This window comes from Varroa destructor, unplaced genomic scaffold, assembly GCF_002443255.2.
Source record: "Varroa destructor unplaced genomic scaffold, Vdes_3.0 BEIS01000005.1, whole genome shotgun sequence".
Classification (NCBI taxonomy): Eukaryota; Metazoa; Arthropoda; class Arachnida; order Mesostigmata; family Varroidae; genus Varroa; species Varroa destructor.
In genome coordinates this window covers 28,629,669-28,642,643 of record NW_019211458.1, presented here as the reverse complement: position 1 = coordinate 28,642,643, position 12,975 = coordinate 28,629,669, and the positions used below count along the sequence as shown (strand labels likewise).

Sequence of the window (12,975 nt, the reverse complement as noted above, 5' to 3'; positions counted from 1 at the left end):
TTGCGCCAGCGATTGTCCTGCCGAAAACTTCGCACCGGGAGAATCCCTGCACGACGCCTGTCTTCGGTTTCGACGCTGCCGCCGAAACGCTCTATGCGACAGTGGATTCTTCCGCAATCGGTTAAGATTTGTATGCGGCTGTTTCTACTCGTGTCCTTGCTACGTAAGGCGCGCCATTTTAAGCTTCCAGTATCATCCAGAAACGTACCATATAAGCGACGTATTCCTATGGCATAAGTTTTGTACCGGAGGTTTATCGGCGTGCACGATGTGACGCACGATTTACGGTTTTCACGATTTACGCACGGGTTACTCCCGTGGACGAGAAGCAATTAGAGTGTGCAATGCTTTCAAATGTATCTAGGTGGTTGAACTCGATACGCGGTCTGTTATGTTGGCTAATAAAATTTACCATGTGCTATTTTCTCTTTGTGCCATGTAATGTTGTTTCCCACACCTTGTATTAGTTATTGTTTCTTGCATACCATGCTGTCACCTCCGAGGTCTTTAATGTACAAAATATATCGTCAGCTTCAGTTGGCAAGCAAAAAATAGCCCGTAAGGCAGACCGTTCGTTGAAATTTATTCATTCGTACGCGATCAGCACTTTAGAATATAGTAAAGGCCGCTTCTAAGCTGACCTGCTTACATATCGAATACGTTTGAGTAGTTTCTGCATGCGCTAGAATCGTTCCCCATTGACGTCCGATAGTCAGTGAGGAACAACTGTGGTTCATAACGCGTAATGTATACGGATCGAACAAACCTGAATACGGTAAAACAGTGTCTCAAATTGGATAAAAATGCTTCTGGATTGCCTGACTTAATGGTACCTGATCTTTTTACCTGATACCCATAAAATATTTGGAATGTGGTTAGATACTGGGTTGCCTGCAACATCATATTGAAGTTAATCAAAGCTCTAAGTTAATCTTATATAAGATAGCCCTATATGTACTTAATTGTCTATTCCTTCTAAATGCGAACCTTTAAATCCGCTTGATGAAGTCGTATACTCAACCGAGTCGAGTGGAGTTTGTTAAAACACCCCAGGACCGCTTTAATTATCTCTTTTTAGTTCATGTTATGACTACTTCTCTAGCGCTGATTATGTGAGTTCTAGGGCTCCCTTATAATTCCAACCTAGACGTCTAGGCCTAGCGAAACTATGCCCCGGTTATCGAGGACTGGGTCGCATCAAAACTGCACCGAACCTGAGTGAGCGACGTCCCTAGAGCGATCATAACGCCAACGGGTGACAGCGTCTGGGAAGCCTGGGCGAATGGCATTTGCTCGCCAACAGTAAACATCTTCACGCAAAGTTTTCTCTCCTACTTCCAAGAAACTACACGCTCATGGACTAGGTTATATAAGTAATCCTTAGTATAAGTGCGTGACCTATATACGATCTAGAAGTTCTCGTAGACAAGTCCTCAGCTAGATATATAAGTACCTATATATTTATCCATTTGCTTTATGATCCCTTTGCCATTTCTTTAAACAGCAAGAGTACCTTTCTTTGGGACGACACAGCGGTTTTCAGTACAGAGGGTGGACTAATTAACAATTAGACCGAACCAATAAATATTTCGAGTTTTTCTTCTGCTATTGCCGTTAAGCATTGCTTCAGACGGCTGGCTTTATGGTAAAGAAGGTGTGTGTCTAAGTTCCGTTTCGGACTTAGACCACTCCACGTATGCTCAGTGAAGTTTGAAGTTTAAGCAAGATTAAACTGAATAATATTTATTTTCCGATAGCAGACACCCGTCAATCGCTTAGCGTATTCTGAGATAGGTTATCTCATGATCGTTGGCCAGCAATCCGCGCAAAGCATTTTGTACATGGCGGAAATATGTCTACCTACCTACATCTAAAGCGGAGAACGGTGGGGGTTGTTGATAAGCTGTGCGCAGTCGGCATTCAGGTTGCCGCGGTAACGTGAGAGAATATATTCGCTTTACCGGGACCGTATCTGCTTTTGCCGTCTACCTACCTCACCTCGATGACGTCCAGCTTTGTGCCCCTTAGGTTTTTGCCCCTAGCAGCAACTGGAGTCCCTTGTCACCCATTCGTGAGGCATGACCCTTGCCGTGAACGCGACCCTCGCCCGATTTCATGCTGACCGAATGCACAAGCCATTCGAGTCTACACTGATGACCAGTGAATATAGTGGATAGTTTGGAAATTTGCAAGCAGCATCCATATTCTGTCGCCAGTCACATATGCTATTTGTGGATAGGTAGAACGTCCTATTTTGTTACGTTCGAGAAACTTGTACCTACGATATATGTATATATATATATATATATATATATATATATATATACGTGTTTTTCTACATTCGTTGAAAGCAGATGAGATGAACGGCCGCTGTGTGACTGGAGAACCATCAGCTGGTTCTGTGTGGTGGATAACTGAAACTTCTGCCTGTAGGACTGAGTAGGACAAGAAGGGAATTCACGAAACATTTGAAAATATTTGTGACCCGATTAGGTAACGATAACCAAGTGATGATTAGGTGGTGGTCAATTTAAATGCGCATTTCTAATAATTATTCAAGTGAAGGCATATTGTGAGGTCAGTAACGGGAAGCCGAAGATACGACGGAGCCTACGTAGATGCAATAATACAAATAGGAGTTGGTCATTTGCTAAGTGAGATAAAACACAACGATGTCGCTTGAAGGTGAATTAAACGCAATTGTTAGGGAGGTAAATTGTTCTAACTTGCGTTCTACTTTCCCATTATGAGACAATGTTAAAATATAAGTTATTAACATAAAGACAAGTCTTATGGGATTACCCAGCTTTAGAGATTACCACAGCTGTTATTATGATTTGGTTTACTGTAGAACTTTTATTTTCCAGCGTTGTAACACAATACGCTTTTGTGCCTCTTCATCATTTATTGCAGTATCTTGATTTAAATGGATTTGAAAAGAGTTCTGGTGTATTCGAAACGGAATGTAGCGACCTGGGCAAACCTATTGACTTGCACAAGATAAAAAATCTTAGAGAACACAAGATCAAGAAGATCAAGGTAGGTAAATTACTGTCAATATTTATCTAACAATTACCTGTAATAGGCTTATATAGGCAGTTATAAACCCTAGGCTGCTGCCCGAGGAGGCCTCAGGCGCTGGGTGCACCATATATGACGACGTATTTACTATGCTAACATCCCCACAAAATGCTTGCTACTCATAGGGAATTCGTATAATTTTGTTGCACGATTCTTGCGTACGATTTGCCGGAGAAATACCAGGACGTACGAGCTTCGGGGAAACACTCTTATATAGTTCGGGGCATATACATTTGTATTCCAATTAATATTCTGTATATAGTATATTGATAGAGCTAATGTGAAGTAACTCTTGGAGAGAATGGGAAGACACACCACGTTGTTAAGACGACTTTTAATCAACATTTATTTACTTCATTTCTATATGTGCAAAAAAGGAATCGACATTTAATACGCAGGAACGAAAAAAATCTTAGAGGAAAAATATTTTCAGATGCTGCAGGCTTTATAGAATCCTAATCGAGTGCTAGATAACACTGTGTGTTTTATGTAAATTGTTTACCAGATCGTAATTTCAGTTTCATTAACAAGATGGCCAGGAAGATTCGCAATACTCTCAGATGCTCCTTAGGACTACTTGAAAAAAAATAAGTGTCAGCGTAAACTTAATAAACAGACTGGTTTTAAACAACAAGCAACTCTGATTTTACTATTATTAACGTCAAGATATTGAATCCATCTCGCCAGTAAGTCCTCGCCTTTAGCTTCCCCATGAATATTATTTGTGCTATTTAAACGTAAAACACTTGCATCATAAAACATCATAAGATCAGCTGATAGATGTGGCCATTGCCGTTTAGTTCACCGTTAGCTGTTCAATAACTATTCAGCCACCCCCTGCCATCCCAATATCAGAATCACAGAATCTGATCATGTGTGATACGCGTGTAATAAGCTAAACGTACGACTACAGTTGCTAACGGGTATTATAATGAATCCTATCAGGCCCACTGCATAATAAATTTGTTTCAATTACAAAGCCTCAATCATTTTACTTGAACGCTATAATAATCACGGTCGAGTTTGTTCGTTAAACTGGGAATAGGCAGAAGTGATCACCCGGGAAATAGTTCGGAACTCTTTACACGTTGGCTAGTTTAACGTACTCGTGGAGAGTCTAGCTCGTAGCTCCGATACGTTTCCTTAGAGGAACCTGCAACGATAGACGCAACGCACTAAAGCCGAGCCAATAAATTTCCTACCCGATTGACCTGGGTCTATTTTGTGCATAAGCATTCGAGTGGACCAAAAAGCGTGTGGGTCTCGTGGCGTAAACACTTTCAAGTACGCTCAATACGCTCCCGATTGTGGTCTGGCTGATGGGACGAATTCGGCTTCCAAATGTATCAAATCAATGATTCTAAATAACGAATTTTTAGACGAACGAATGAGATAACCGGTTTATAGGCAATAGTATAGAGATGTTTATACTGGATTATATTTCCAGTTCTTTTATACAGGCTGATTGCAGACTAAGTCCTACGAATAGAGTGACGTTGATAGGACAACTGTTTCCAGACTTATCTATATGTAAGCTTATGACACTATGGCATGAGCTTTTTTGTGATGGACCAAAGTTGTAAGCCCATTTTGCTAATCAACCCTTTGAGTTTTGAGTTAAACATTTAAGATTCCCAGATTTATTGGTTGCGTTGGATTACGATTGGATCTGAGGTACGTTTATTGAAAAACGTGTTCAGAGTGGCTGCTTTTGTTAGGCCCAACTCACCACGATAACATCGCATGAAGAAACATTCATTTGGTCAAGAATATCTTCTTGAAATCTATTCTGTTCCTGTATTTTTTAATACATTTCTGCTAAGTTCATTACACATTTAGATCCTGTAAAAAATACCCCAATAGTTTCCAAAAGTGTTTAATTTTCGAAAATTAATAAACTTCTTACCGAATCTGACAAAAATTATCAAAGCATGTTAGTGATAGGTGAATAACGAGGAACGTATAATTTGAAATACAGTTTTACACACTCGTTGACTTTAGATAATTCAGCTCGTTCACTTTGTGCACATGGTTTTTATAGTTACAATCCTGAAAAATCTGAGATCAAATATTACTAAATACAGGCCAAAAGTTCTAAATAAGTTACATCAAGCAAAAAATGGCCACTTGAAATAGAAGGCGCAAAAAACATTTTTTTTTTTGTTCTTAATTTAAGGACCCGCCAAATCGAACTGGTTTAGTCTAAAACAAATAAAAAAAAAAAACAAAAAATAATAACTTATTCTAACCTATTCTAAAGCGATTATGTCAGGATCCGAAAAACGGTAGGACTCTAAAAAATGTTTAATTGACAAAAGCGAATTGTAAACTTATCAGAAAATCCTTTAACGTTTTTCCGTAAACATAACCATTTTTTTAGATAAATAAGAAAACCGGTCTACATGATTAATCAAATCAATGTGGGCGAATTTTGGTGTTATTATTATTGTTATGGAAATTATTCTAAGGACGATGAAAAAACACAACAAAATAAAAAAGACAAAGCTGGTAACATGTGGCTGGTAAATGAAAGAAATTCAGACGTACGTTGAACAGTAACTTAAAAAAGAAGCAGAGGAAAACGTTAAAATTAATAATATCCTTAGTTGCTTGCCTTATTTGTTTGTGATTAAGCTTGTCGTCGTACATTGAGGGATACATGATTTACGTTTGTGCGGAGGTCAGCTATTGCTACCATTATTACAATCTACCAAAAATGATATTTTGTTTGAACTTTAATTAAATATATATATTCACAGAAAAACGTGGCTTTAGGGTCTTTTATTTGCAAATAGGTGTCCCGAAACCATTGAAGCATAGTTGGTAATAAAAAAGAGAAAAGCTTTAATCGTTTTGGCCAGGGATGCGGACAATCTATTGAAGGTACTATCCCCGAAAATAATACCTACTCCGACGCACACACGTCGAGCCTTCTTTTTATAATAAAAGGCAATATACATAATGCTAAAGAGCACTTGATTTTGGGCCCAAATAGCTTTTTAACGGTTTTCGGTAAATATCACAATAGCTGTCAAATTTATATGGTATGTAAGTAAAAACGGGCTTACCATACACATCTCGTAGCGAAATTCTATTAGAAGTGAGAATCTCTTTTGTACTACAGTTATATATTTATGTTTAGCCACTCTGGAATACTTAGAGGAGTCGAATTCTAGATCATGTGGAAGGATATTTCATTGTATCCTATTTTTTGCCTCTAGTAGGAAACAAATCACGTGTAACAAAACACGAATATGATCGTAATACGTTTTCAAAGGTTAAATCAGAACATCACCACAGTGAGCAAGGGATCCACCCATGCCACCCACTAACAACAATAATAATAAGGGCAAAACCTATGCGTGCTCTCTCCTGCAGCAGTAATAACGTCAGGCTTTATCTTGACTGCACGGTTGGCCTATGTTGGTAGGCCTATGTCGCCATTTTTATTGTTGGTAGGAAGTATGAAGTTGAGTGTGTGCAAACCGGGCCTGCGTTGGTATTTGTCCTACACTCTCTTCAACTCTCATCGCCAACATGTCGCCATAGCTCGTTGTTTACTAGTATCAACAAACGCAGTCTTCTTAGACGCTGGAGTTGCTGCGGTCGTTCACTTCATTTTGCTGTAGACAGACAGCGGATCTGCAACAAGCACCGGTCACCGTGAACCCAACAATGCGGGTTACGGAAATCGGCCCAGTAGCTATCTGATAACTAGTACTAGATCCCGCGTTAGTAATACTGCTCCTACTAGTGTTATTGCTAGTATAGTCCTGACACTTGAAACTTTGTAGCAGAAAACGCCGCTCGTACCGCCTCGATATTCTTCTCCAGGTCAGGAGTAGAAGGCGGGTAAGGAAGCAACGGACAGTTGACCACATGATCAGGCTTCGAGCACCGATCAGCCCACAACGGTCAGACGAAACACACAGAAACTCGAGACCTACCTAATGCGTAGCCTGTATTTGGCCGGCCAATTGAGTCTCGCCAACATAGTCGAACTTGGCGGTATGTATTTTTTGTGCCTGGCCCTTTATGCCTTGTAGACGCCGTTCTAGCTGCTGCCGTTAACGAGGGATAGAGCAGGCATTAATGGACACAGCAGATCGAGCTTAGCTTTATATCGCTCAAGTATAATGTGCACGTGTTTGATGCAATAAAGTTACATGCATAAGAACGATAGGTTTTGGGTCGGCAAAAAGATAGATTAAATCTCGATGGCTTTATTAGCGTCGTAAAGCATTGTAGCAATATATTTAATGTTTAACAAACAAGGCAAGAGTCGGGTTCAGCCCCAAAGAGTTTTCTACCCTTAAATAAAGCACAAAGTAGCTCGTTCCTTAGTACATATCGAACTCGCGATAGTCGCATCGAAGGCGGACAACTAACATATAATGCATCACTGAATTGCAAATTAGATTGCATCAAGTAGGTTAGTTTGTGCTTGATATATCTACAAAGGCAGTAAGATAGAGTAGAACTAAGTCGATATGTAGAAAAAAACAATCCGTTAACATACATCTCGCTATGCATTCTAGACAAATAATAGGTTTTGCCTTACATTTTAAAGGTTTTTCACGATTTTTACACACCTAAAATAGCACTAGCCGGCCGTCTCTGATAGGTAGGACGAACTTCCTGACTTGCATCAGCGTTTTCAACTCCTTAACTATACTCATCATTCTGTGCCTCTATTGGCCTCATGGGGCACAACTCCACATATCCACGATGTTGCTCTCTTGAACCGTTATCGCCATCCGAGAGAAGTAATTCGCTGGGTTTTTTAGAACCTGCGGCTTGTATTACTGGTCAACCCATCTGGTTGATGCAATTCAGAGAAAGCAGTCGCATTTTGTGTGGTTTTTCCGGGAATGAACAAAGTCAAAGTCAAATGTGTACCGCCATTTTACAAATACTTGCCAGTGCAAAAGGAAGACGACGATGATTTTCTTACATAGCCCTGTTTCCAAAACTGTGCCTTGCCTTTTAGCTTAGCCTTTCTTTGTTTTGTAGGACTTCTGTAAATATACAGAAGGTACATGATTATAATGTAATAAAAAATTATGTTCAGGAATAGATACCATTTGTAAGCACCGTCTGCGCTGATTACTGGTATTTGATATTAGAAGGCTGTTTCTTTAAATTGCTTTAGCTAAAGAAAGCTAGAGAAATATAACAACTGGTTGGTGTAGTTATTCGTACAGAAAATGTCCTTTAAGTTTTTATTTATGCGATTCTTGATGCTAAATGTAAACTGATTTCCGGTTTCCACTTTACCGGCCATCTTGAAGAATAGTTGTGAACCCATATCAGACAAGCTTAGAGGACCTCCTTTTGACATAGCTTATCGTGATAATTATAAGCGTTTGCAGAAGCAGCTCAGCCTCAAGGGCAAAACTATCTCGTTAAGCACACTAGGAGCACATCGTGCATCTTATAGAAACAGTAATCACAACCTTAAGGGCCAATTTGCCCCTTTTAATCACAGTCGGCAGGCATTCGTCGTTCATAGTAAGGGTATAAATTATACTCCTAAATGGAGCTGCGTTTCGACAGATCTAGCATTTATCAGCGATTACAAATCTGTGCAAAATATATAATATTTTTTCCGCTGTCCGTGAACGTCAAAGTGGCTGGTCCTCGCGTAGTTGTTGAAACATAGACCATGCCGCATTCTGCGTTCGTGTTGACCCATAAAGGAGCAATGAAATTCGCGGCATGGGAAGTATCGTGTATTGCTTTTTTTTTTTTTGTTTAATCTAAGTATATCGTCCAGCCTATGCTTACAATTAACGAAGACGGCAAATCGATACTGAGATATAACACTTTTCCATTTTAGCATTTAAAATATTGTTGTTTTCCTTTTGAGAATGTATCTCTCGCTTAGCCTGTAGTGGCTCTCTTTGGTTCTTATCACATAGGGAATCCACCGCAATACGCACCCTGGCATCGGCACCAAAATCTGTAGCGATATGTGGCCAAACACTACAATTATTCATAGCACAGTTAGGAACCATACGGTAATATAGCAAGTTCGCGACAAGTCACACATAGCTGCATGGACCTAAAATATCTGGCCTGACACTAGGTAAGCCAGACATATAGACTCACGAAGGCCATATACGAGCATTAAATGTATTTGTAAATCTTCAAAAAAGCCTCGAAACAGCGTACGTACTCCGAGCTCGAATCGATTCTGATACGTTGCTGCAACCTCTGGCGCTACGCATATTGTGACGATAGCGTCTCGGGTAAATTCACGTGGTAAGTATTAAAGCTCATATACAGAATAGAACCAACTAAACACTGTTCAATACTGAAGTACAGAGCATCTTCGATCGAAGCACGCCTGATGCCGTACTTACCGTTTCAACTACAAGCGAATTTTTAGCGGAGGGAACTTTCGCAATGTGTCGATACGCTCGTATTTATGCGTACAGCTGAAGTAGTCGCAGTCACGAGGATATTTAGAATAACAGGAGCAAATGTACATGATTTGTTCACATGAAAATTGACAGTCGTTTCGTTTGACGTAAATTATGAAGTTTACGGAAAGTTTTGAGCAGCAAACAGACGGCCTACAGCCGGCTAGAAAACGCAATAGTTCTTGCGTTGACAAATACCTCTTTACACGTATTACAATGCTCAATCCTGGATATAATAAACAATTCTAATTTCTCGAGAGAATTCCTGCATTTGGCTAAAAGACGATCAAACTTCACCAGGGCTTCACCAAGATCATCCCGTATTCACGATGTGGCCTAAGGGAAGATCAGCGAAGCCAACTGTGAGGCTTGGCATCCCTCTCTAGCTGTATACAATTTCGATACCGTAAAACGAATAATATTTCTTCAGATCTTCAAAACCTTCCATACCTTTTAGAGTAACCGTCCGGATATAATCAAGTATCTTTCCCTTGCAGTTTCTGACCTTCGGGATGGGTAGTAAAATCACGGGCGCCTATGTCGAAGCTAAGACGAAAGTGTAACCGGGAAGAAGTTGAGCAATTTGGAAAGAAATCGATGCCCTCTAGCCCACCCTAGGGCAGATGGGCTAAAGCTATTTTCTGGAACCTCTCAGTAATGCAATCTGGAAACCGAGTTATAGTATAATAAAAATACATGGCACTGGCCGGCACGCGTTCTTCATTTTCTAATACCATTTTGTCCGGCAGCTCTGTTTCGGCTGTTTTGATTTGAATCGACAAAAATCGATTTGAATTGGTTCTTTCAGAAATAGGTCAAATCTCTGGTAGATAAAAATCTGTCTGCGGCCAAGTCTCTGCTTCCAATATTTCGCGCAACTTCTCCGGATGAAACTTGGTTTGGAAAATTAAATTTCATAGGAGCATGCTGCTCCTTTCTCGTTATCTACCGAAAAGTCAAGGAACACCGTCTCATACTTTTGTTTCCCAATTCAAAATTAGCCTAAGAGCGTCATTCGATTTCATTGATACTTAACCACTAGACCAGGGGGCGGATAGCTTTTCTAATGAAAATCTATTTAATAAAAAAGCCCAATTAGTTTTGCGTGCATTTGGAAATTTGTTTAGCAGATTTTCGGCGTTGAAATTTGCTTTTATAACACTAGCTTATGATTCTCGTAGGGAGTAATCAGAAAAACTAGTAGTAAATTGTTCAGCGTCCAGACAGAGAAAAGTATGACTGTTTTGCAGAGTTAACGTCTAGCTCAGTCGTGTAACAACATTTAGACTGACGAAACTCGGCCGAAAATTGTTGCGAATTACCAGCTGAAAATATGAAATGGTAGTATTTGAAGATGATGCAAGTGATCATGGTACTTTCGGTCCCCAGGACCGTAAAAATGGCGTTAGTTTTTTTATCCGCCGATTCTGCAACGTAATTATCTGAACTACTAATTAGATAGATATCTAATCCAAACTCAACTACGGACAACACTTGTTCCCGACAACTATTAAATAGTTATGTGTTAATTAGGAATATAACAATCTCATTTGTTTGCTAGAAAAAAAAAAAAAAAAACGCTTTAATATTTACGCCACAAGAAGAAAATCATCATAAACAAAGAACGAGACACAATGGCTATAAACTCGAAAAAAACAAATTGTAAATTGCTAAATAGTCCTTTCCGCCCTGTCGATTATGCATCATTGAGCTAGAGGAACTAGCGACTTCCGAACTTTGCGTCTAGAAATAGCTTATACATAAATAAGCTAGCACTAAAAATGGCTTCAAAAGCCATTCTAGAAAATCATATATGATGGTTTGAGTGGTGGAATGAGATTGTTGAAATAGAAAGTGCCGAGAGCGTGTAACAGGGAAAAATCAGAATCATCATTCCGAAATTATTAGCAATAAACATTAAATTACTACCAAGAAGCCTGTTACACATTATCGAACCAGTAATATTTGTTTGTAATTGTCTTTCATAATGCAGTATGCAGAATATTTGAGAGAGCGAGCGAGCGAGAGCGCGCGAGAGAGAGAGGGAGATGAGAGGGGTAGAGAAGGAGAGGGTGACAAAGGGGGGAGAAGGAGGTAGATGGGGGATGGAAAGAGAGAGAGGGGGAGATAGCGAGAAATGGGGGGTAGAGAGAAGAGGAGATAGAGATAGAGAGAGAGAGAGAGAGAGAGGGCGCGCGAGAGAGGGATAGAGAGAGAGAGAGAGAGAGAGAGAGAGAGAGAGAGAGAGAGAGAGAGAGAGAGAGAGATGCAAGAGTAAGCTGGAGAAATGACAAAGTATTAATAATAACGAGTAGGAACTGATTTCGAAAATCAATGGAAGAGATATTATGTGTTAGGTAAACTTTCATATCTGATGCTTGTGTTGGGCCGAACCATCGATAACTTATAACAGTGAACTTGTTCCACTATATATTAAGATCAATTTTTTTTTACTGAAGAGTCCCAGGAAGAGCTATCTCCAGGTAGGTTTTGAGAGCGTCTTCCTTGACAATCAAGCGGTAAATGTTATAATTCTTTTGTCCTTATACAATACGTCTGGACGGGGTATAGGGCGCATATGCATATATTTGTAACGCAGAGCAGTTCTAAACATATTGAAAACGCAAATTGACAAAGCACTACCCCTTAGGTGGGGGGGCCGAGCACAGCTCCGACGTCCTTCCTAGTGAACAGCAAAAGGCTAAACTGCGAGTCGAAAATGATGAATTGAATTCTTTTATTACAGTTACGTCTTCGCTGTACATCTAAATGCGAGAGATGCTAATTACCTATTGAATGCTCAATTTTCCGCACCTTACTCGTTACCAATTACATACGAATTATAAAAATTCGTCAACATTTAGACGGTAAATGGCCGGCCCATATTAGAACAAGATATGCTTCAAATAGAAGCGTTTCGAGTGAAACATAAAACTTTAGTCGTATAGATGACATGGTCATAGCAACGAACAGTAAGTGATATTTAAACTAAAAAAACTAGACGATGATACCAGCCAACCGGAGTGAATATTGATTGAGAACGATTTGATATAATACGGGGGTAAATAAAATGCCACTTTTACGGCGATCTACATTTTACTATTAAGTGAAGTCTATCTGAGCAGTAACACGAAAGGGACATGATTGTCCTCCAACGCCAGATGCAACGTATTTCGTAACTTTCATTTTAGGTTGTAACATTTTTGCTTGGGTTTCCTCGCCGGACGACCCACCTTTGTCGGATTAGAAGCACCTTTCAAGCATCTTGAATCTAAAATTCTGAAGGCAGATGTGATGATACTGTGCGTATGTGCAGTCCCTACGTTCTTCACTGGTAAATTAAGCGATTTGGGCTGTACATCGGATGCTGTTTTAGAGTCTGTCTAAAAATAAGATACCTTGAAGGGATCAGTACGAATCTAGGAAGTTAAGATCACTCACGTTACGTTAAAAGACAGAATATATACAT

At 39.7% G+C, this 12,975-nt stretch overlaps 1 protein-coding gene across 6 annotated transcripts in view; it reads left to right on the top strand.

Moving 5' to 3' along the window:
* Positions 1 to 2,131: 2,131 nt before the first annotated feature.
* LOC111251249 (lisH domain-containing protein ARMC9-like) overlaps positions 2,132 to 12,975 on the top strand; it is a 24,857-nt gene continuing 14,013 nt past the window's right edge. The window contains exons 1-3 of one of the 6 annotated variants that reach the window (XM_086990824.1): positions 2,138 to 2,239; positions 2,355 to 2,711; positions 2,914 to 3,039. In XM_086990824.1, the coding sequence (XP_086846950.1) occupies positions 2,673 to 2,711; positions 2,914 to 3,039 (165 nt within the window). In that variant the 5' untranslated portion in view covers positions 2,138 to 2,239; positions 2,355 to 2,672. Of the gene's footprint in view, positions 2,712 to 2,913; positions 3,040 to 12,975 lie in introns of all 6 variants that reach the window. The other 5 variants (XM_086990827.1, XM_086990826.1, XM_086990825.1 and 2 more) reach the window with 5 other exon arrangements.